This window comes from Passer montanus, unplaced genomic scaffold, assembly GCF_014805655.1.
Source record: "Passer montanus isolate IOZ18808 unplaced genomic scaffold, ASM1480565v1 scaffold13, whole genome shotgun sequence".
NCBI lineage: Eukaryota > Metazoa > Chordata > Aves > Passeriformes > Passeridae > Passer > Passer montanus.
Genome location: NW_024359832.1, coordinates 13281627 through 13305948, shown reverse-complemented (window position 1 = coordinate 13305948; position 24322 = coordinate 13281627). Strand labels below are relative to the sequence as shown.

The following is a 24322-nucleotide window of genomic DNA, read 5'->3' as shown; positions in this document are numbered from 1 at the left end:
GGTAGCAGTAACCGTAGAAGGGCGGACAATTACGGCGGGTTTTCTTTAGCGCTCATGGATCGCACCTGTCGCTTGAGTTGCCCCTCATGAGTGCCCCGATCTGCGGCTCGGCTGGCCCGGCCACCCCGGCTGCCGGGGACTTCGTGCGCCCCGCTGGAATTGAGAAGATTGCAGAGCCATCGTTTGTGTCCCTCAGACAGCCCTGCCTGCAGTGACATTTAGAGGCTGGGTGGGAGCAGGCGCCGGGAAGCTCAGCACGGCTCAGGCGACTGCAGAATCCTTCAGCCAAGTTATGCTGTTTTGATGCTTTGTCCCTCGCATATAGATATTTACCCACTTTTAAAAATAATCCAATAAACTGGATTCTTCTTCAAATTTTCTTCACATGAGGTTGTAGTAAGAAACTTGATGTCATTTGAGCAGGACAATTAAACCCCTGAGGAAATATTAGACAGGCCATAGAGATAGGATTACTTGCTACAAAGAAGCATCACCCCATTACAATATAATGAAGCCCTTACTTGCAACCATTTCAGGATGTTGTTGCAGCAAAATGTATTTTTTGCCTTGATTTTTAACCATACAGATTAATTACTGGACCTTCAAATTGCAAAGAGAAGTATCTTGAAATGTCTGGTATTCAGCTGTGGATTTTGGAGCATGATGAAAAATGGGAAATACGTCTGACTCCCGCAGAGAGGGCTTGGAGATGATCCCTTGAAAGCACTAGGATGCCTGGCTGCTTTAAAAAGACATTATTTGCCTTGGCTTCTCTAATAAGTTTTGTGTCTTTTATCTTGATTGTTGTTGCAATGGGGATCCCAAAGTGGATGACTGGAAAGATCCTTTGCAAAACAGGAGCTGATTTGGTCAATGCCACAGATCCAGAGCTGGTCAAGTTCATTGGAGAAATTTACTATGGACTCTTTCGGGGTGGCAAAATACGCCAATGTGGCTTGGGCGGGAGGCGTTCCAAATTCACAAGTAAGTACAATTTTGGTTGAATGTTTAGTCTAATATCTAGTTCAAATTTAACATTCTATTATTTTTGTTTACAGAACTTGCAGAATGCAAATTTGTATTATTAAATAAATATGTAGTCTTTATGGTTTGACATTTGGAGTGTGAATATAAAATTTCTATCATTTCATGAATGCCTTTTGCTACAGTTAGATTCTGTAATCCTAGAATCAAGCTGGGGAAAAAGATCCCTAGGGATAGATGGAGAGTTTCCTTTTAGCTTTATGAAGGGGGTGAAAGTCATTTGGAGATAACCCTGTAAATCATACTTACCCCTTGAGTGACTTTTTCCATGCCAAGTTTTGCTCTGCCACTCCTCTGCCTCTGCCCTTGCCTCGTTGTTGAACTCTTCTGAGATTTTTTCCCTTTAAGAAGCAGAGATTTATTTAGCTGGACACATTTCTGTATTTCTCTGTCTGTCCTAATGCAAATGTCTACTATAGCACATATCGCTAACTTTATTAACATGTTGAAGAAATTCTTTTCTATTAAATTGGGAGACAAAAATTGCTGAACTTTTAATAAATGTAGCAACTCTTCTAAACATATTCCTTTTAACATAAAAGATTTTCTTGGGGTCTTGAAAGCACTGAGCTGTACTCTGGATGATTTCCAAATTTCACGCATCCTGTTCTGTAGTGAAAATGGTAATTTGCATTGAAGATTTTTATTTCAGTGTACAGATTTACTGAAACTTAAACCAATATGAGTTGAAGCTGTTGCAGTCTCACCCTCATCCTGTCCTGTCCCATCCTTTGCAATGGCTCTGGTAGTTGAGGTGAGGTGTTTCAAAAGTTAAAATGGCCAAAAATTTAGCCTACAAAAATAAATACTTGTTTGGCCATAAGATTATGTCTGACTACACAACTACACAAGCACTTCTATAAAAATTTGAAGGCAAGTGTGACTGTGGGACTTCAGAGGGAATATAGAAAAGAACCAGAGCAACCTCAACTTAGACCAGCAAGACCTGTTGTTAAACTGGATGAATTTGGACTGGTCAAGCTCTGACTGCAACTGCAACTTCATGACATGGACATAGCAGTCATGCTCATCCAGGCCCAGTTCTTTCACCCCATCCCGGCAGAGAGAATGAGGAAAACTCTGTACAGCTTTTTGGACTATTTAATGAACTTTCTGATTTTTTACTGTGCAACCTGAGTGGAAGGCATAATGTTCCACAGTCACTCTGGAGTACATTGATATGCAATTGCAGGACGTGAGCTGGCACTCCTTAGACAACCAGAGCTCTCACTGAAGCTAGTAATAATTCTCTCCTAAAATTATTATTCTCTGTAATAATTATAGTTATTATTATTATTATTCTCTATAAAACATTAAGTGCAGTAGGCACAAATATACATTTTGGTCAACAAGGATTCCAGAGATTTTCCCTTTTAAATATTTTACTAACTCTACTAAGTTTGATATTTTCACAATACTGTTTTCAAACAACAATACACAAAGCAGATACTTTTGCACAATGGTAACCAGGACTCAGGGTTCTGAGTTTGACTTGACTTTTTTTTTATTTGAATGTCCCCCTTAATCTCCAAGCATTCTGAATTTACTGGGGTGCAAGAACTGTGAGAGTTTTCATGAGGAATGTGACAATATAAATGGATTTCACTGGCACCATAGATGAAGACAAAGCTAACACATAATATGGTGCAATATTGCAGTACCTCTGACACTTCAGAACTTCAAATTACAATAATTTACTGTTATTGGTACATCCCCTTTCGCTCTGTTAACATTCACTAGAGTAGATTTATGGCTGGCACACTCTCTTTTAACTGGGACAGTGACTCCATTGCCCTAACAGGTGTCTACTTGCTCTTTTGTACTCCTCAAGATGTATCACCTGGCCTCCAGCTGCAGCTTCTGGAAGTGTCCTATCCAAGTGCAGCATGTATGTTAGACCCACAGGGTTGTTAGGATGGTCCTAAGGCACCTAAGCTGGCATAAGATGCTTCTGTTTTGACAATTGAGTCAAGCCCTGAGAACAAGCTGGGGAAGCCACACTTTTTGCCTGTGCACAGCAAACGCTGCTGGATTGTGTCAGGAGTCTCCATGGCAATATCCTTCTCATGGATTCTTATTTCTGTGTACTAAACCAGACTCACTGGGCAGGTGATTGGTATTTGGCTACAAGACTCAGAAAAGAGACCAAATAATCCTTACAACTACCTTAATATCTCTGATGGTTTGTAAGGAGGCTTAATTCCATCTGCTTTGTTGTTGCACTGCCAGTTATTTTCATCAGAAAGCAACCTAGTTTTTAGATTCCCATTTCTCATATATACTTCTGATTCTCATTACTCCCCTGATTTCTTTTTGTCAGTGTCTTCTGCAGCTCTTCTGTGCACCAGGTTCATCTACAACTCCAGAAGGAGCTACTGAAAGGGTAGATTTGTTGAATCACATAATTTTTGTATGGGATTTGTACATATTTATTTTTTCTACATGATCTACTATAATTCTGTCCTGTCACGATCAAATTATATGCCTGAAGTTCATGGTGACATCTACCAACTATTGCTGCCTACTTTTTGGGTGGCTTGTTTGGACTTTGGGTTTTTTGTCAGTTATGTAGTACAGGTAGGAATTTATTTATTTGTTTATAATACAGTATACCTTCTTTGTAGTAAATGTAGTAATTAGGCAGCACATTTTTCAGAATATGTATGAATTGCAGTGCTATGCTAGCTGAAGGTCTGCTCTTGATCACCTTGCATTTTAGGGTTCCTCTCAACCAGCTTCTCTCTTTCCTGTCAGTCAACATCACCTACAATTCCCTACTCACATTTCTTCTGATTCTAGAGGGCTGCAGGATAAACTAAATACTCAGGTGTACATTTCCTGCTGCTGGCCAATCTGGCCCTCCAACAAAGGAACTGTGTTTGTGAAGACAGAACTAAGAATATTACTGTTCTCAAGAGACAAGTGTCAGTCTGCTGAGGGAGAGCTTGTGCCTGTAGCAAACCATGGCAGCGCTTCACCTAAAGCCCACCTGACTGCAATACTTTACAAGCTTCCTACATCAGTGGCTAAAACACTGCCAGAAGCCCAGAAAAGCATAAAAGGGCCAGAGACAGTAGATGAGAAACAAAGAAGGGAATTTTAAAGGGCAAACCTGTGGGATTAGGATGTATGAAATCAGGGCAGATCTCACTGGAGCCAGCAGTAAAAAGAGGATTAGGAAAAAAAAAAAGAAGAATAACATGAGAAAATAAACACAGAAAAAGGTGATACTATTTTAGGCAGCAAGGGAACAAGGAAACGGAGACTATTAGACTTCAAATGGATGAAATTAAAAGCATGAGACAGGAATGAGAAGCTCAAACCAGGAGTTTGGTACAGAGAACAGAGGTGAAAAAGAGAGAGGAAAGTATGCAGCAGACACTACAGCACCAGAGATAAAGACATTAATACTGCTAGATAAATAAGCAGGACTTCAGCCTGAATCCTTATTTACAGATCCTGTGTAGAGGATTATTCCTGTAGAACAATATCCCTGGTTTGATGCACTGAAAAATAAAGCATCAGGAACTGAGATGTGTGCAACTAGCTGAATTCCACATCTCCATTAAAAAAACAGTCTTCCTTAAAATATAAGTTGAATTCGAAGCACCAGCACAGTGTGATATTTACCATCATCAAGAAAACCAATACACTGAGTAGACAATTTATTTTTTCTTGACAGTTTTCCCACACATGGTGAAAAAGCTGAATACAGGCCTGCATGTGATGATCATAATGTTCCTCTGTGTGGCCATTTTCTTTTCTCTGGTCAGTTTTGGATTCTGCATTCTTAACGCAATAAAAGTTCCTTACCGGGCTATTAACGGTCCAGCAGGAGCATGTCTTTGGAACTTCCTTGCAGGTAAAGTAATTTTCCAGTGTTTTTTTGTAGTCATAGAAATTCATAGAAAATTATACAATTCATAGAAAATGATACAAGTTCCTTTCTTCCTTATGAAATACCTCTTTGATTTAAATACTTGTGAATACAATGAAGTTGGCAGTGAATTCACACCTATCAAAACAGAACTTCCAGGTGGTGTCTTGGCTTATTGTGTCTAGTTAATAGTTCACAGGAGGTATGAATGCCTGCCTTGAGGCTTTATGTCATGGATAAAAGTGTGTTTGCCCACACAATAAAGCCTAAGCATTTTGAAGGTGTTTAAGCCATGCCTTTGTCTGTCCCTACTCTGTATAGTGCTCAGTAATGTATTCAGTAAGTCTTTTGAAGCATGACTAAAGATCTGTCTTGTTTTGATTTGATAATGGTGAATACTTACTTCATTTTGTTGCAGGTGGATTTGTAGTACTTGGAGTCACCAGCTTCATGGCTGCTGTGAAACTTCATCACCTCACAGAAAGGATTGCCAATTTTCGGGAAAATGTCTTTCGGTTCGTTATCTTAGAAGAACGCTTCGAAGACTGTTTTTGGATTTGTGTGGCAAGTGCCACTGCACATGCAGTGAATTTGCTGCTAATAGCCATCAGTGGAATTCATTTCCCTAAAATTAAGACTAAAACAGAAGAAGTGAATGTTACAGCAGAAGATATCATGTACTAACAAAGCTACACAAAACTATTTTGGTCAAGTGAACTGTTGTAACAGGAACAGCTTCTTGGCTCTTCAGCCTTTGTTTTGGATAGATGATTTATGTACAAACCTAAGTAAACATGCCATTCTACAATAACAGCAACTAACATATCTGTTAAAAAACAAAAAAAACCCAAAAAACAAATACTCTAAATATAATTTTTCTCAAAACAGACTGATATCTGCAGTAAGTATATGGTGTTTCAGTTTTTAGAAAATTTGCACCTTTTTTTTTTAGAAAGCGAAGGTAAAATATTTCATCAAACCAAATGTCTTCTTTATTTAGAAAGACAACATGCTTATCACAAATCTTTCAAACTATAAGGTAATTTCAAAAGAGAAAGAATGTATATTTGGCATTTACTTTCACAGAATTGTCCAGAGCATATTAAGAAGGACGTATCTTTGATGTTACACAGCATTGAGAAAGAGAACTGTGAGGCTGAAGTTAAGGGGCAGCAAAGGCTAAATGTGTGTGTATGAAATGTTTTTAAAACAGAAATGATCCAATACCACAAGGCAAAGAAGTGAGAAATGTAAAGTATATGGGATGCTATTAGTCTGTGAAGAAAAATTTATTAGCTGCTGGATGACTGTTTTATTGCAGCTTCTGGAAGTAAACAGATTAAGGGTAATAGTGCTTTTAGATAACCTGGAAAATATTAATCTGACACATTAATTTTCTTCATAACTGTGTTAATTGTTAAGTCTATCTGAAATCAAGTAAAAGTGGTGTATGATGAAACAATATTGAAATGGATAGAACTGGCTAAATGGATGGAAAAGTTATTTTCTTAGGAAGGACCATAATTTTGACAAGGATTCAACCAGTTCATGGGTCCCAAGGAGCGAATATTTTTGAGAAAAGGATATGGAATATACCATTAGGAATGGATGCAGTGGCCTCTACCATCTCTGGTTTGGCTCTGCAAGGTTAGCAGGATTATGAATAAAGGAGAAATTTGTGAGGAAGCCTTTGCAATAGGCCCTACTAACCTATTTTCTTCAAGACACCATCAGCCACTTTTGTTTTTCAGAAGCACTAAAATTATTTTTAAAAAATTTAAAGATAGATGGAAAATTATGATGAGTATAGAGAACTGTTACAGTTTTAGTATAAAGGAGACTCAATAAAGCAGAAAAAGTTCCTATTTTTTTCCACCCTCTTGCTTCATTGTTCTTGGTGCTTTCACTCAGACTGTGCCCCGGGCCACAATTCCAGAAAGATGGTGCAATAGCCTGTACATGGATAGGCAGTAAACAAGCCCAGGCTACAAAGATGTCTTGGGTGGTAACAACACAGTACTGCCCTGAAAACTGTCCACAGGGGCCTCTGTGGTACCACCACCTTCCTCTCCCAGAAAATTCTGAGTGCTTTGAGGTAGAAAAACTTGAAGTGTGGCATAATTACACAAGTAGAAATTGTAATACTTGTCATTTGTAATTGTTCTATGAACATGTATAATTTAGACAGAGTTACTGTACAGAAAGAGTTATATTGTGACATGTAATTTAGCTTTTACTAAATATAATTCTCTTCAGGAAGTGAGAAGGAAGCAGATTCTTATATCCTCCATACTGAGTGATTGCTGTGAAAATGCTTTTCACTAGTATTAATATGCATGCATGGCAACACATACTGATAGTGAACTGCTTGATGGTCCCTAAATTTCAAACCACTCCAAAAATATCACTGAATAAGAATCATGGGACTATTTAGGTAAGCACAAGATTAAAGATTTGTTGGAGTGGATTCCTAGGTAGGTCACGGTAGCTCTGAGCAAACCTGTAGAATGCACTGTATACATGAAGTTAAAGGGGATAACTGGGCTGATGAGCACTGTAATTTCTTGGTTTGACTCAATTCAAGAATGGAGCATACTCTGCAGTAAAGGTCCAAGAGAAGATTTCTGTTACAGCAGACCTGCAAAGCGTCCTTGTGGGATACTGTAGCTGCACAAATTGAATGACCAAATAATATTATCACCCAATCACTGTGTTGTGACCCGTGAGAAAATAGTATTTTCAGTTCAGAGTGAACAGAAGTATTGCCATGCATGAACTAAACTTCATGAAGCAGATGTAAGACTAAATTAAACTTTCAGCTGCACAGGTTGTCTGAGTTTTACCACTCCTAAGATACACTGATAGGTCAATGCGTGGAATATTTGCCCTGGGATATTTTGTCTGGAGAAAAAAAGGTTAAATGCAGGCATACATATTTGAAATGTACAATTACAAAGCCCACCCTGGGGTTAACAATAGGTAAGTTTATCACTTAGACCTTTTCAGCTTTCCCTTGTACATCATAAACTAATTTCAAAAATGTGCAATTTGATATATGTGGTCTACTTTATTTACACATTTGTATTATGCTTCACGTAGTGTATCTGATCATATGCATGCTCAACATGTAGAAATGAGCACTTCTCTGGGGGCACTTCTTACCTTGGAAGATTTGAAATCCCAGATGAGAACATTTATGAATAATATCTACCCAGAACTCTGAAGCTATTATGGGCCCAATGCTGTCTTTCCATAAAGTTAAAGACAATTTCATATATCCCAGAAATACCCACTTAATTTGTATGTACAGAATAATATATAGAAACTACATGAATGTGGAGAAGCTATGGAGCTATGGAGTCCAAGAGCCTTGCCAAAATAAATGAAGCTGAAAATGAATTACCTCTTTGATTCTTTAAATAATATTGTAGTTTAATGTTAAAAAATGTATTTTTACAAGATAAATCCAATTGGATGCAATTTTCCTCAGTCATTGTTTCTGAGTGCTGCTGACCTTAATAAAACATGATATTTGTCCCTGCACCACTTCATGGAAAAAGCTGTGAGTTGGGAAGTGCAATGGACTCCTAGAGAACAGGCCCATGTTCTGCTTATCTAACAGCATAACTCCACTTAAAGATGTATGGAAAAGCAAACATATATATTGTTATACATATTGTCATAAGGTGTCTTATTGTCACATATTAAAATGAATTACTTAAAATCTATGCTTTACACTTCAGGGGCAGGGAAAGAAACAAAAAATATGTCAATCACCTGAAATTAAAATCCAGTGCATGTTCAATGCTCTTCAGAGTGACAATACAGAAACTGTCAGCAAACTCCAACCAGTTCTTTTCCTTGCAGTGCTTTTGCTGACCATAAATCTACTTCTGATATTGCAGTGATAACCCTGCATTCTGTTGTGAATCCTTCCCTTCCCTTCCCGTCCCTCCCCTCCGTGCTGCCCTCCCCGGTGCCATGCTGCTGCCCTGCGTGCGGAGCGGGGCTGCGCGCCGCCTCGCCCGGGACGTGCCCCGCGCCTGCAGCTGCTCGGCGCAGGGCCCCTCGCCGCGGGGCTACAGCCGCGGCGCGGCCGGCAAGGTGAGCGGGGAGCCGGGCGGGGGCTGCGTGTCCCTTCCGCGCTCGGCTCGGCTGAGCCCCCCGTGTGCCCCCCGGAGCTGTCAGGAGCGGTGCGGCTCCCTCCGCTTCTCTTGGATGTACCAAACTGGAGGTCTGCGCTGGCGGGGAGAAACTTTTGTACTTAAAATTACTGATTGAAAGAGTTTTTGTCTTTATGTGATCGGCAAAATTATTGTAAGTTCACTTATGCTGTATCTGGCTTCCTTTTCACACTTTAAAGTAGTTGTAGTAGTTGATCCTGGTTTACAGAACTGTTACGCTGTGCATCATGTGAGATAAATTGAAAAACTTAGATAAATGCATACAGAAGTAGCAGTGGTTTGAACACTCTTTACTCTCTGATGGGTCTCTAAATTCCGTGTTGTTTACATTAACGTGTGTCCTTTTCTAGGGTCTTGTTCTGGGAGTCTACTCAAGTGAAAAGGATGATGGTGCTGCCCAGTTCACTAGTGCGGGAGATGCTTTTGATAGGCTTGTGTCTGGAAAGCTGAGAGCACTTCTGTCTCTGTAAGTGTGTGATAAGCTTTTGAAATGGACCAAAGTACCTACAAATACCAGTAGGAATGACTTTTTTTTTTTTTTTTTTCGTTATTACTGTCTGTGTTCATATCGCTGTCAGGCTGCTATTTGCTTTGACAGTTTGGAGGGGAGCTCCCATGATAAAACCAGTCACTGAGCAAACATGCAAAAATTTCATGGGAGCTGTCCTCTGCTCTGAATCAGCACAGAGCCAAGCATCCAAGTGCACTGCGTGGTCGTGGAGTAAATGCAGTACTGTAAGATTGATCACAAGTAAGGCCTTCTGTATTGAAAGAATCTTTTTGTGTCCTAGATGTGGGCCACCTTTGAAGAAAGGGAAAACACGTGTATTTCATGGTTTGCATCAGGTACGAACTTTGGGGTTTTGTATAATAGTTGATTGATGTGTAAAGTTTTTCCTTACATCTAATTTTATGCTGAGTTCACTGCTTGTATGAATGGATAGCTCTTCTTCCCTCTTCTTGACTGTTTCAACTCCGTTCTGCATGGCCCATGTTTGCACAGCCTTTTGCACAGTTCTGTACTCCCTCCAACATGCTGCAAATGGAGAGGATGTGAACAAGTCTGCTCCAAAGGTGCTGTACTCTGAATAGCTGCTCTTGAATGAGCTAAAGCATGGCAGTTTTGTATCTGACTTCTGTGCCTCCTGTGTCCAGGAGGGGTGAGTCTGTGAGGAGTCAGTCTGATAGGTGCAAAGAACTGCAAAGTTCCAGACTGACAGTTCTAAGACAAGGTAGTCCCTTCATAGGCTTTTGTCAGAGGTTTTAAGTCAGGTGCTTGAAACGTCTGAAAACAAGTTATGGGGCTGTTCTTCAAGCAGGCATAATAGGCTATGAGATGAGGATTCATCTGCTCAAAGTCAGGCTTTTGGTTCCATTTGAGAAGCTGGGATAGAACTAATGCACATGTGTGAAGCTGACCAACATGGAATGATTTGTGCCTTTTGGAGTCCTAGTAAGGCCTAGGCAGGTATGTGATGTGACTTTAGGTGTTTCTCTCTAAGCAACTGCTTCTTACATTTAGGCTATTTAAATAATCTGAAATAAATCCATTTGTAGTGAGAATTGCCTACCATGTATAAATTCCTGTGTGGACACCCCACGCAGGTGACACCGGACTTGGTAAAAAGGCTCTCAGAAATTTCATGGGATTTGAGTGCACTGCAGGTCCCACTATCCCAGTTCTGCATACAGGATGGGCTCTGAAGTGAGTAGCAAATATCTGCAATAGAAGACAGGAGAATGTTAACTGGTATCACTGATTTTCTGGAAAGCAAACACAAGTTTAAGCATTTTGTGGACTAAAAGACTTCAGTGTAGCAGTTTGACAGCTGATTGTTAGAGGCTGACAGAGATGGGAAAGCTTAACATTAATTTACTTTTTTCTTAAGAGCATAGGAACATTATATACATTCACATATATAGCTTGGATCTTTGTGCAAATTTGACTTCACTCTTAAAAGGTTGCTTTAATACTCATTATTTCTTCTTTCCTTCCACTTGTATACAGCTTACAAGGCAAGCATGTAGTCTGCTGTGCTACATTGTTTTCCTGAGCTCTGGAAAGGTTAACCCTGTGCAACTTTGGTTTGCTACCTGTCAAATCCTGCCAGCAGAGCTCCTGGGATGAGCTAACACATTGAGCATTTGAAGTGATTTTATTGTCTTGAACATAGTACTGTGCCAAAAAGGGTTATGATTCTCCAGATAAGTTTTGTCCTTACAGCTTGGAGTGTGGATCTGCTTTCCAAGGACTCTTAGGCTTGCCCTTGGGAGTATCAGATTTACCATGTATTGAGTATAAAGCCCTGTCTGCCATGTGTATTGCACGTGATTATTAACTGGATAACAGAATAACTGACTTGCATGCCTGTGGCAAATGACTGGGAGCACAGCACAGCAGCACCATGCAGGCACTCGTAATGGAAAGTGCCTGATACAGAAAAAGTATTGCATCTATTTTAATGCTATGCTTGATTTGATTTGGAAAGTAAAGTCTTTTTAACAATTCCACTGTGGCTGTAACAATGAGAAAAATTAATCCATTTGTGTGTTGGCTTCATCTAGGACTTTCCAAGTGTGGTGGTAGTTGGCTTGGGTAAGAAGAATGCTGGAATAAATGAACAAGAAAACTGGAATGAAGGCAAAGAAAACATCCGTACAGCTGTTGCAGGTTAAATATTTTGTAAATTGTTAAAGCATTTTGTCTGTAAAGCAATTGCAGTTCTGCAGCATGTTCCCCTTTTGAAGACCAAGTCTAGGTATGCCTTTGTTTTGAAATGCACAACTTACTGCATGGTTTGATAAATGCATGTACTTGTCACTGATACTCATGTAAATTTTTCCTTAGTGAGCAAGGAGTTATCAAGAATGTAAATGAAATCTGAAGACTGAAATAACTGCAGTTATTTCTATGAAATAACTTTCCTAAACAGTGTGACATTGAAAAGGCACTTGTCTAATTTGTATTTTGGGGCTGAGGAGCATCACCAATTCACTTTATAGTCACTCTGTACTTACGTACGCACATATATAATATATATTTTTATATATAAATATATATATTTAAGTAGGCATACTTATTTCATAACTGAGATATTTGTGTTAGAAATCAATATCTGTCACAACATCAGTACTATGATTCAGTATGTTATCTGTTGAAGACACAAAGGGCTTATCTTAATCAAGGATGACTGCTGCATCTAAGTGTGTAAAATAAGCAGTTTTCATTGAAGACTTTATAGTCTGATTGGAGATGATAGCTGTTTGTCCAAAGTGCTAGCCTGTAGCTGCCATTTACATTGTTAATTAATGTTCACTTTCTAGCTGACATTAAACATAGTTAAATTCTATTTTGCTCCCAAATAATTTATGGAATACATAGTTTATGAAACGGTATCTAAACTCATCTGGAAGAAAAGAACAGTCATATTCTTGGCAAAAATCTAAATTATGACAAATTTCTGATACCTGTAGATAGTCATAATTCATAGCATTCCAGAATGATAGAGCCTTGCTTTGCTATAGAATGAACTTTTAAGAGTCAGAATAACTGTGGTCTTTCCTTTTTTATTCTTGTGAAACATTTTAATAATTATAATTCACCATTATAATTCATAAAAGTGATATTTTTAGTAAGAATTTGCCAGTGTACGGTCATTAGCATTTTTAATTCTTCTACTGCATTATCTGTTTGACTGACTTACTTATAAACTCAGCTATGTCTAGTTAAAATTATTTTTTCCTTGCAATGTCCCATTGATCACCTCAGACAGCTGATCTGTGCAATAGCTGGCCTTCAGTTCTGTGCCATGCTGTATTTTTCAGTTGGCTGCAGGCAGATCCAGGATCTGGAGATCCCTTGTGTGGAAGTAGACCCCTGTGGAGATGCACAAGCAGCTGCAGAAGGTGCTGTCCTTGGATTGCATGAATATAATGAGCTGAAGCAAAAAAAGAAACCTGTAGTTACTCCTCAGCTTCATGGAAGGTGATGGCAAAGGAAAGCTTGCCTATTTATTAATCTGTTTGTTTGCTTATTTATAAAACTGTATGCTTGTGTATGAGAAAAACAGAACTGAAAAAATAGGGCTAACAACAGTACTCTTAACTCCTACTCGTTTGAATTCCCTGAAGTATTTTACATCTCAAGATGCACAAGCAGCTGCAGAAGGTGCTGTCCTTGGATTGCATGAATATAATGAGCTGAAGCAAAAAAAGAAACCTGTAGTTACTCCTCAGCTTCATGGAAGGTGATGGCAAAGGAAAGCTTGCCTATTTATTCATCTGTTTTTTTGCTTATTTATTAAACTGTATGCTTGTGCATGAGAAAAACAAAACTGAAAGAATAGGGCTAGCAACAGTACTCTTCTTAACTCCTACTCGTTTGAATTCCTTGAAGTATTTTGCATCTCAAGTATATATATACTATATATATTTATAGTGTTTGTTCCATGTGTTTTAATGCCATATTCAGAGATTAAGGGTAAATAAATACTGCTCCATAGAAAAGAAGGACCAGGATAAAAAGCAAAAGCTACCTGAAGAGAAGTTGTGATATACTAGGACTTCTGTGGTATTGTGTGCCAGAATTGTGGAGAACAGATATTTCAAATTCCATGAATGGATAAATCCTTTGGAGAATCAGGAAATGCTAACTGACACCAGACCAATGTGCTATGGATATACTTTACATAGTTCATTTGTTATATTTTCATTCACAGAGTGTTATGCAATAAGAGGAACCTGGGTTCTTCTGCTCTCTAAACAGACATCACTTACTGAGAGCAGAAAGTAGAACCAGGGCTTTTGGTTTCAGAACAATTATTGGAGTGGACTTTAGATGTTTGGTATAGGATATTCTGTCATGCAGGGGAGAGGAATTTCCTGTATGTGCTTTAAGCAGGTACAAGTTCTTCCTTACAAAGAAGTTAGTGAAATAAAGTGGAAGCCTCTTGATTAAGCATGTCTTGATAAGTTATATGTAAAATAAACACTCTTCCTATTTTGTAGCACTGCAGATACTTTAGAAACTGATTAAATTTGTATGAAATAAACATTTCGTGAAAACACAGATGGTCCTATGACCAGTTATGGAAGTAAATTTTTTTATATAGTAATTTAAGTGGGAAAAGACTTCTGGAGGTCATTCCATCCAGCTCCAACTTGGATTAGGGATAAAGTGGACATTATATACAACATTAAAGCCTGGCATTTGTTTAGTCCACATTTTAATATCTCCTGAGTTGAAAATTCCAGTGTTCTAGAGTTTAACTACACTCATAGTGAATTTTTTTCTTTGTGTCCTATGCACTTTTCCTTGTTGAAACTTGAGATTGTTGTCTGCTACTGTCTTACTGTGCAGCTCTGAGATGTGTCCGTGTTCAGACACACTCCTGCTTCAATTCATGTTTTCTCAATTTGTCTGCAAGGATCTGTCTGAAAACCTAGCTAAAGTCAAGAAAAATCACAGAATTTAGTCTGGAAAAGACCTTTAAGTTCAATTACATCCTCTGTGGTCCTTTCTCAATTTGTCTGCAAGGATTCTGTCTGAAAACCTAGCTAAAGTCAAGAAAAATCAGAGTTTGGTCTGGAAAAGACCTTTAAGGTCAATTACATCCTCTGTGGTCTTCTGTGACAAACCCTCTTGTCACAGAATTCATTTAAGTTGGTCAGGAATTTGCTGCAAATGTAAAATATGGTTCGCAGTGACCATCTTGTCCTTCATGTACCTAGAAATGGCTTTCAAAATTACTTTCTCTACAAACTTCTAAGGAATTTGTCTAGGATAACTGGCTTATATATTTCCCTGTACCTAGAAATGGCTTTCAAAATTACTTTCTCTACAAACTTCTAAGGAATTAGTCTTATATATTTCCCTATATCCTCCTTGGCATTTTTAAAGGTGCATATTTGTCCTTTTCAGTCATCAGGGACCACATTCAGTTACATCTTTCAAACTGAAAGAGCCTAGGCTTGCAGTGATGCCAGCCAGCTCTCTCAGAACCCTCAGGTGTGTTCTGCCTGCTACCAAGGACTTGTGTATGTCCATCACCCTTAAGCTAAGTCCTAAGTCTCTCTTCCTGTCATGAGGAGTGCCCCTCTTTCTTAAACTCTGTTGCTGAGTACAAAGAACTGAGGAAGGCCCTCAGGTGTGTTCTGCCTGCTACCAAGGACTTGTGTATGTCTATCATCCTTAAGCTAAGTCCTAAGTCGCTCTTCCTGTCATGACGTGTGCCCCTCTTTCTTAAACTGTTGCTGAGTACAAAGAACTGAGGCATCTGGAAGCAGATCTTGGTTGATGCAAAGCCAGCTTTGAGAACTTCAGCCTTCTCAGTGTTCAGTAGGTTACCTGCACCATTTAGCAAGTGAACAGTGTTATTCCTGTCCTACCTTTTGCTGATGGTGTTCCTGTTGAAGTCCTCTAGGTACCTTTCCCACTTCTTGCCAGTTTCAGTGTCACCTGACATTTTGCTTCTTAATTACATCCTTCCATATCCAGGCAATATTTCTGTATTCCTCCTGCATTCCTCTATCATTGTCCTTCTCTTTTTAGAGGCAAAATGCTGTTCAGTGCCTTGCTTTGTGATAACTTATAAAGTAATTTGTCTCAGTAAAAGGGAAGGTTTTGTACTGGTCATCTGTCAAAGTAACCAGAGACTTCCCCATTCCTATACAGGCAGCTCTGTGGTGCTTGCTCTGTCATTAGTTAGTAAAAGGGAAGGTTTTGTACTGGTCATCTGTCAAAGTAACCAGAGAGACTTCCCCATTTCCTATACAGGCAGCTCTGTGATGTTTGCTCTGTCATTTGTGAGTGAAGTGCCTTGAGTGCACTGGGAAATGGGATCCAAATCCCACTCTTCCTGCATAACCATATTTCAGTAAAGGGAGAAACAGAATTGGAAACTTTAAATGGTAAATAAAAACTTTCAAGGCTGTTAAAAGTAATGTGATTACAAACTTCAGAAGGGGTATTAAACCTTGTGTTTAAGGATTTAAGCCAATCTTTGATTAGTAAGGATTAGGATAAGACCTAATGAATTGGATAGATAATTTTCCATCTGTCTACTCTTGGATTCTCCTAGCTTTCTCTGAATTGTTTGGCACTGACTAGAACCAGAGACAAGTTACTAGGCTAGAGTCCTTGTACTAAGATAACTGGTATTCTTAATTTCTCCAAATTAATGATACTGCATTTTAAGAAAAAGAATATTTGAATGCTTTTCTTACTTTTGCAAATGTCTATAATCCTGATCATTGTTGTTGTTTAGTGCTGAAAGGGGAGCCTGGCAAAAAGGTGTTATCTACGCTGAGGGGCAGAATCTTGCTCGGTACCTTATGGAGGCTCCAGCTAATTATATAACTCCAATCAAATTTGCTGAACATATTGAACAGAAGCTCAGAACTTTCAGCAATGTGAAGGTGCACATAAGGTAAATTTCATGGAAATTATTCCTCTGTATTGTAGAGGACCATAACAGTGAAATAAGATACCTTTGAGGTTATTAAAATCTGAAGTTATTTAAATCTCATTTTCCTTTTGCTACTTCAAATGACAAAAGCAGGGGAAGTGTTTGGGGAAAAGGTGTGAGGGGTGCCCAGACTGCAGGCTGTTGTCAAGCATTAAGTGAGCTGCTAGTTTGCAGAGGAAGCAAAATACTATGATGCAGTAAAATCATTAACTGTCAATTAGTCATGCAGTCAGTTATTGCTTAATTAGCATATGTGCTGGGAAAAGAAGCCTCAGTGAACAGAGGGCTAATATTAAGTACCTTTTGTTTTCTTCCCAAGTGGGTTTTTTACATACCTTTGCTTTTTTGTATGGATATGGTAATAAAACATCTTCTATTTACTGCTGTTACTGTTGGGATTTTTTTAATAGTTTTTTAAAATGTGAGATGGAGCCATAAAAGCCCTGGCAAGTGAATTTGCACAGCTGGTGCTTCTTGCCCCTGAATTTCTACTTTCTGTTCTGTAGTGGAAATTATTCCTGGTTGTGCAAGTTTTGGAGGCTATTTTGTTGAAAGCAAAAGACTGGGGGAAATCTTGCTAGCAGAAAGCTAAAGGTAACCTGCTGCAATATGTTACTTCACATACCTTTAGCATCTACAGCCTCACAGGCAAGTGAAAGATCAGTGTTTCTGATGCAGGAACTGTAGACAAGCTGTTGTTTTGTTGGGTTTTTTAAACAAGACAAAACAAAAAATCAAAGTGCAACTGAAGAAATATTTTTCTGATTCACCAAAAAAGGTAGTAGTGGTTGGATTTAAACTACAGTTTCCAAAATAACTAACTAAAATGAAATGGTTTGTTTACAAACTATCAAGAATCATGATATCTTAAAAAAATCACCTTAGTTGAAGTGTCCAGTTGGGAAAAAAAATAAAACAACTAATACATGTTTCTATTCCAGACCAGAGTCTTGGATAACAACACAAGAGATGGGAGCATTCCTGAGTGTAGCTAAGGGTTCAGCTGAACCTCCCATCTTTCTGGAGATTCACTATTTAGGGAGTGCCAATACAGATGACTCCCCGTTGGTATTTGTAGGAAAAGGAGTTACATTTGACAGGTATGTATGCTTGTATGCCAATATTTTAATTACTAGAGGGACAAAATGCTTTCCTGCTATTCATGTTCAACAGGGAGATGCCTTTTCTTTGCTCAGCACTGTCTTCCAGTGCCATTCCACTGAACTTGCATTGTATAGTAGCTTGTGCTGCCTTTTCTGGCAATAAGACAACATCAGTTATCCAAAGTAGGAATTCATATGACATCATCTTGTAAGGGAAAGAAGGAAATTCAGAAGGAAATAAAATAAAGAAGGTGGTATTTTTTTTTCTTGTCCTGAACAGACCTGTGGATAAAGAATTTGCGTGTTTAGAATTGCAGTATGTCAGTGGACATCGAGATGATGCCTAAGGAAATAGAAAATAGTTCATTCTTTGCAGCAGTTCATTATAACTACTTTTCATGTCACATACTGCTGAAGAATTATCAGTCAGTTCCCCATCCATATGTTGATTTTTACCAAGTGTACTATTTTGTTCATTATGTGCACTGCTATTATGAAGACCAATGAGTTACTCCACTGCAGTTTACCTGGATTTTTATGGTCTCCTAATTAGGAGGAAGTAATACTTTATCTGAAAGGTAAAACCCAGATACCTTGATTCCAGTACACCTGCTAGGGTTGTAGAAGTACCTGGAGCAGCAGGTCTAGCATTTCCTGATATTTGGTGTTAACACACACTGACGGACAGAACATCACCAGTGTGTGTGACATGGAACTTGAGCTGTTTGTTTCAGTGGTGGCATTTCCCTGAAGCCGTCATCGGGTATGGATGCCATGAGAGCAGACATGGGAGGGGCAGCAACTGTCTGTTCAGCCATTGTGACAGCAGCAGCTCTAAATCTACCTTTGAACATAATTGGTAAGTGGTTTTGTATGGAGAATCCAAAAATCTTAGTTCTACAGGATTCTGTGAGAGAGTATTTTTCTAGTATTAGCAATGGTAAAAGCCATGTACAAGCAGCATGGACTCTTGCAGACCTACCTCTCTCATTCCCTTGCTCAATCTCTCTTCCATTTTTACTTGCATATGAAAAAATTACTGTTCTTTACTTGAATAAAATATTAGAACACCAAATGAAGATTTTTAAGGTATGATTTTTACATCTTAAGTGAGAAATGTTTGTCAATAAAGATACTGCCAGTGAGTCTTTGAAAAGTCCTGATCCTTCATTACAAGAGGAACGTGCATCTCTGTATAAGCAGTTAGAAGGAAAAGGAGTCAGGAGTGCCGAGCTACCTCTATAAGTGTGTGCCACAAGTAAACAGGAAGAGGGATCAGCTCTAGTTTCATTAGGTGAATATCTCAGCAGAAAACTAAAACCATACCAGTCTGCTGATACCTTTATGCATGTGCAATGATATTTTTCACTGGAAAAAAAAAGTTTATTTTTTCTACAGAGGTAAAATTAAATGAGCTGATTCAGACGCTGTGGCAAGACCAGTTGGCAATGACATAGAACATGGTCTGCAATAAGTTTTAGTTTGAGAAGCTCGACTTTGAGTGAGCTGGTATTTAGTCACTTCTGTGCTTCAGCCAGGAGAGGGCAGCGGTGCCCAGGCGCAGCCTCGGCGTTCCTCACCGAGTGCGCGGTGGGGAGGGCTGGCAGTGCAGCCTGTCTGTACATCATGCCACTGAGAAGTGGTGCCCCACTTGTGGACCTTGTGCCAGGTGCAGGCTTTCCCTGTGAGTGAACTTCCTTATTCATTCCATGATCCCAGTCATAGTTGCAGTTTTGACACTGAGCCTGTTTTTTGCTCATTTCTAGTTGTTCTTGGTAATGTTAGAGTTATGTGACAAGTCCTTGGACCACTCTAGACATTATACAATGAGCACAGTTTGAATGGCTCAGAGTGTTTATTTCAGAAGTTTTTAACTGCAGAAAGAAAGTAAGTTCCTTTACGGTGAATAATTGTATATGTGAGACAAAAAATAGTATGTATTGTACCTCTGATATCACTTGTCTGGAAAAAATGTAGAAGAAAACCCTAGTGGTAAAGTAGTGTATGTGAGAGAGCCTCGTGGTGCAGCATGCAGAGGAGTTTCACTGATTGAAAACTGGACCCTGTGTCTTCCATTAACTGGGAAAATTTGGATTTTGAGTTTAATTTCAAAATTACACTCGTACTATTTTCTTAAGGAGGTATTTGGACTTTATCTAAGTGGGGTTTTTCTACAGCTTTTCTGAGAAGAAAAACTAGTAGTTCACTTTTCTTTTTCTCTCTCTAAGGTTTGGCACCCCTCTGTGAAAATATGCCCAGTGGTAAGGCAAACAAGCCTGGAGATGTAGTTAGAGCCAAGAATGGAAAAACAATACAGGTATGCATGTGAAACTTGGAATTTGGGTACTTTTAGTGAACTGGTTTAACTAACCAAGTTGACTGGAGTCAGATTAGATTTGAAAAAAATCACTTATAGATAAGCAGTGCAGATGTACTGTTTTTAAAATTGTAAGAAGCATGTTACTAACTAGAAATTGCTGTGGTAGGATTTTTTCGAATATAGATTGAAGAGATGGGACATGTCTTATAAATTGCTAGGAAAAGCTGCAAAGTAAGGTCATCTATTGAGCATGCTGGAACAGCTCATTTGGCACAAGAGGTTGTTACAATGCTCATAAATTCAGGCTCGAAGTCCAAATAAATAACTTTAATTGCTTCCAGCAGACTCTTGAGGTGAATTCCTTGCTATCTGGACATCAGAGTAAGACATCAGTTTCCTGCTGATGTAACTACAGTCTTTACATTGCCAAAATGCTCAGTACAATCAGAACTCTGAGTCATAGGGGCTGTTGGTTCAAAGGAGCTTGCCAAATCAGTACCCAAGATACATATTTCATATTTATTACAAATGGTTCCATACTCATCTAATAGATTAAATTGTACTGAAAGCCATTGTGCTGTAGATCACTGATTTAATGCAGAAGTAGATGGCTTTCTTTTTGTCTGAATTTCTGTGATTCTGCCACTTCTGACTTGATGAACCTTCCATTTCTTTACATTCATCTCTGAAAACTGAGTTCAGCCACCCTCTGCTTTGAGGGAAAAAGACTGGGCATGTATTCCCCCACCGAGAAGAAATCTGCAAGAAAGTGCTGGTAGCTTCAAGCACATGATGCAGCCCGTGTGCTCCCCTGAGACACTTCTCCAATCTCCAGGCTCTTCTGAGGAGCCAGCAGTACAGACACCCAGCATGCAGAGGAGGTTGTAGTGCTGAAGGATGACTTACCTCAGCCACAGACTGCTTTTACATATAACTGTATATCAATACTATGTTTTTTTCTTTCTTTTTTCAGTGTAGTTTGACTAAATTTTTCATTATCTGAAGTTTCTAGGGTCTCTATCCAACAACTGTTTAAGATATGTGAGAAATATATCAGTGAAAGACACATTTATGATACTTTATCTGTTTTTTACTGATTTTGCCTTTGAAGGTAGATAACACAGATGCAGAAGGAAGACTGCTGTTAGCTGATGCTCTCTGTTATGCCCATAATTTTAACGCAAGGGCTATTGTGAATGCTGCAACATTAACAGGTAAGCAGTGTCTCTTCCCTGCTCACTTTGAAGTTAGTTTTGTGTTACTCATTAGTTGGGCTGTGGAGTAGTTGTGCTGTGTATGTAAACCCCACCTTAATTCAAAGGCAACTGAGATTATTTTCCATGTTTCATGACAGCAGTGAGCACAGCATGTGTGTCTCTGGAGTGGGGAGGGGATGTGCAGGGTACATGCTCAGCAGTGGAGATGAAGTTGGGTTGGCTCAGCCCAGCTGGAGCCAAGAGCAGGAAAACCTACACAGACTTCAGTGCTTGTGCACAGTGCTTCCCTGTGCTTCTTCCATCTCTGAGCTGAACCCTCTCAGCTCCCAGGCCTGTGTGATGCAGAGGTGGTGACATGTTCATGGAAGAGTCCTGCCCAGTCCATCTGGCACACTGGAGCCCAGACAGGTTCCTGAATGCCTTGCTGAGTGCCTGAGCTCTGACCCAGCCAGTGCCAGTTCTCCCACTTTGAGCTGGCTCAGGCCTCCATGATGGCAGGAGAGTCGTCATCATTCCTCAGGAATTTGTTTGACTGAAGTATTTTTGTGTAATTTGCATACTTTTAGGCATTATGTGTTTTAATTGTTTCATCTCTACAGCTGTATAATAATGAAGTTGTAAATTTAAATTTAAAACCAGCAATTTTGTATGCATGAACTCACTAACAAGCTGTCATGGGTGAGGTGACTGTAGCTGCAATAAAAGCAAACGTGGAAGAGTAATTCAGACAGGACTCTACTCTGTTGCTTAATTAATATGCTAAGCAAAATAATTATGCTTATACAGATTCTCTGCTAATGCCTTAAATTATGTTCCATCAGTTTTACCAGTTCAAATGCTGTGGAAAATTTCAATAGACAGAGGGGAAACTGATTTTAAGATTGTTAGCTTGTATAAAAGTATTCCTCTCTGGGATCCTTGGGCACCAAGCAGGAAGAAGGAGGGCTCCCATAGAAATTTCTTTGACATATTTTGCTAAACTATTTTTATTTTCTTTTTCATCTCACTAAGGATTAAGTGTTGGTATTAGATAAGCAATTCTGGGGCATCAAATAGATAAATATCTAATCCTATGGTTTAATATTTTGATAAGGATTATTTTAATAAATTAAATGTTTAATCAAGTAGATTTACACATGATGTGCATAAGTCTATGTAAGTGAAATTCACAAAAGAGAAAACAGCTCAAAAATTGTAGAGGTCTATAAACTGGAAAAAGCCATTCACTTGTATTTTCTATATGACAATAATAATATCTATGGTTTTTAAAAGGATGCTGTTATTGTTTAATACATTATCTTAGAACTATTTCTAAGAAACATCAATCTGAAACCAGAAAGTTTAGTTTCATGGAAAACAGAATATAATTTTTATGATTTCTTGTGGTTTTTTAGAATACATAAATGTTCTAAAGATGTTCAGATTTTCAAAAATGTCACTATACTAAAGTCTTCAAGTTTTGCAGTCTGATAAATACCTGTTACTGATAATGGGAATTAAAAATGGAAAGTTCTTTGAGGAGTTAGGATGCAAGGAATAGCTCAAGTCCACCTTTGCCTTCGTCATATAAACTTGAAGGTGTGTTTCTTTAGGTGCCATGGATGTTGCATTGGGATCTGCTGCAGCTGGAGTGTTCACAAATTCATCCTGGCTTTGGACTCACCTCTATGAGGCAGGTCACCTGCATTATTGTTAAATCATAATAGTAATTCAGTGATATGTCTTATTGAAAAGTCAGTAGACTACTGAAAGTCTTTATGCAAATCTGAGAGATGTTATTATGTTTTGAAATTTTAGAGGAATGATGTCAGTACTCTATTTAGTTGAAAATAATATTGACTGTTAATTACTAGCTCTTCATTGAGATGTAATATCGTACACCAAACATCTTAGGGATCTGCATGTTCTGATAACTCACTACATATGCATAAACTCTGGACTACTGGCAGTAATTAGTTCATGTTAAAAAGATAATTGATCTTGCTTAACAACATGGATACAGAAATTCAGAGAGGCCTTGTGAGTGGCTGAGGTCTGATGGATGAAGGAAGCTTCTGAGGGAAAGGATTTCTATTGTCAGGAAAAAGGAAAAACAGAAAAAAATATGGTTTTTTGATGTTGCCTTATGGCTAACACTAAAGTACTTAAAAAGCAGGATTGCCTGTTTTGTTTTGCAAACAGTGTATATCCAATGGGCTGAAGGTTTTTAGACTGGTAAAACCTAAACAAAAAGAAGCATGCATGAAAACAGGGCTTACAAGTGCACTTAGAAAAAGACGTTCCCAAAATATCACTGGGTTTTTTTCAGGCCAGCATTTTGACAGGGGACAGAGTTTGGAGGATGCCTCTTTTTGAGCATTACACAAAACAAGTCACAGACTGTCCTCTTGCAGATGTGAGCAACATTGGAAAGTACAGCAGGTAAGATGCACCAATACCTTCCATGTGCCCCTTTCTTTCAACCTATTTGTTTGATATTTGTGATGTTGGAATTGCTTTGGGAACAATACATCTTTCTGTTTCCCACAGAGCTGGAGGAGCATGCACAGCTGCTGCATTCCTGAAGGAATTTGTGACTGCCTCTCACTGGGCTCATTTGGATATAGCTGGGGTCATGTCAAATAAAGACGAGGTGCCCTATCTCCGCAAGGGCATGGCAGGGCGGCCCACGAGAACGCTCGTGGAGTTTGCAGCTCGATTAAGTCAAGACAGTCACAATGCCAAATAAAAATACTTGTTCTAAAATCATCCACTCTGCCTTAAGAAAAAAAATCTTAAAAGGTATCATATGTTCATAAATTAATGCCCCAAGCATATTTGCACTATGGCAATTAACTAAAAATGCATTTTATAAAATGTTACTTGGGAAAGAATATCTCGACTGTGAGATTTTTCATCCCTTACCCTATTATGCAGCAAAATAAAAATTATTCTGTTTGAACTACTGAAATATTTAATACCAAAACATGATAATGGGAACTATTGAGACACCTATTTTATATGCAAATATGCATAACTGTTGTAAGCAAAAATACCTTATTTGAATGTGAATTTTGACTGAGAATAAACAATCAATGATAGATGTACCTCAGTTTTGAGTGAACTGTAGGT

The 24322-nt window shown here is 38.7% G+C and overlaps 2 protein-coding genes across 3 annotated transcripts; both read left to right on the top strand.

The window, feature by feature from the left end:
• Window positions 1–30: 30 nt before the first annotated feature.
• CLRN2 (clarin 2) lies at window positions 31–5757 on the top strand. Of its 2 annotated transcripts, none has more exons than XM_039699009.1 (3): window positions 31–984; window positions 4727–4906; window positions 5352–5757. In XM_039699009.1, exons 1-3 carry the CDS (start codon window positions 732–734, stop codon window positions 5603–5605), a joined length of 687 nt encoding a protein of 228 aa, XP_039554943.1. In that variant the 5' UTR covers window positions 31–731; the 3' UTR covers window positions 5606–5757. The 2 variants fall into 2 exon arrangements, with proteins under 2 accessions (XP_039554943.1, XP_039554942.1); XM_039699008.1 differs by having other exon boundaries at window positions 5340–5757.
• Window positions 5758–8857: 3100 nt separating this feature from the next.
• LAP3 (leucine aminopeptidase 3) lies at window positions 8858–24302 on the top strand. Its single transcript, XM_039698825.1, has 13 exons — window positions 8858–9025; window positions 9456–9571; window positions 9897–9951; window positions 11671–11776; window positions 12931–13090; window positions 16371–16532; window positions 17513–17671; window positions 18409–18533; window positions 19903–19991; window positions 21106–21208; window positions 22804–22883; window positions 23520–23632; window positions 23741–24302. The coding sequence occupies exons 1-13, from the start codon at window positions 8903–8905 to the stop codon at window positions 23937–23939; spliced, it is 1590 nt and encodes a 529-aa protein (XP_039554759.1). The 5' UTR covers window positions 8858–8902; the 3' UTR covers window positions 23940–24302.
• Window positions 24303–24322: the final 20 nt, after the last annotated feature.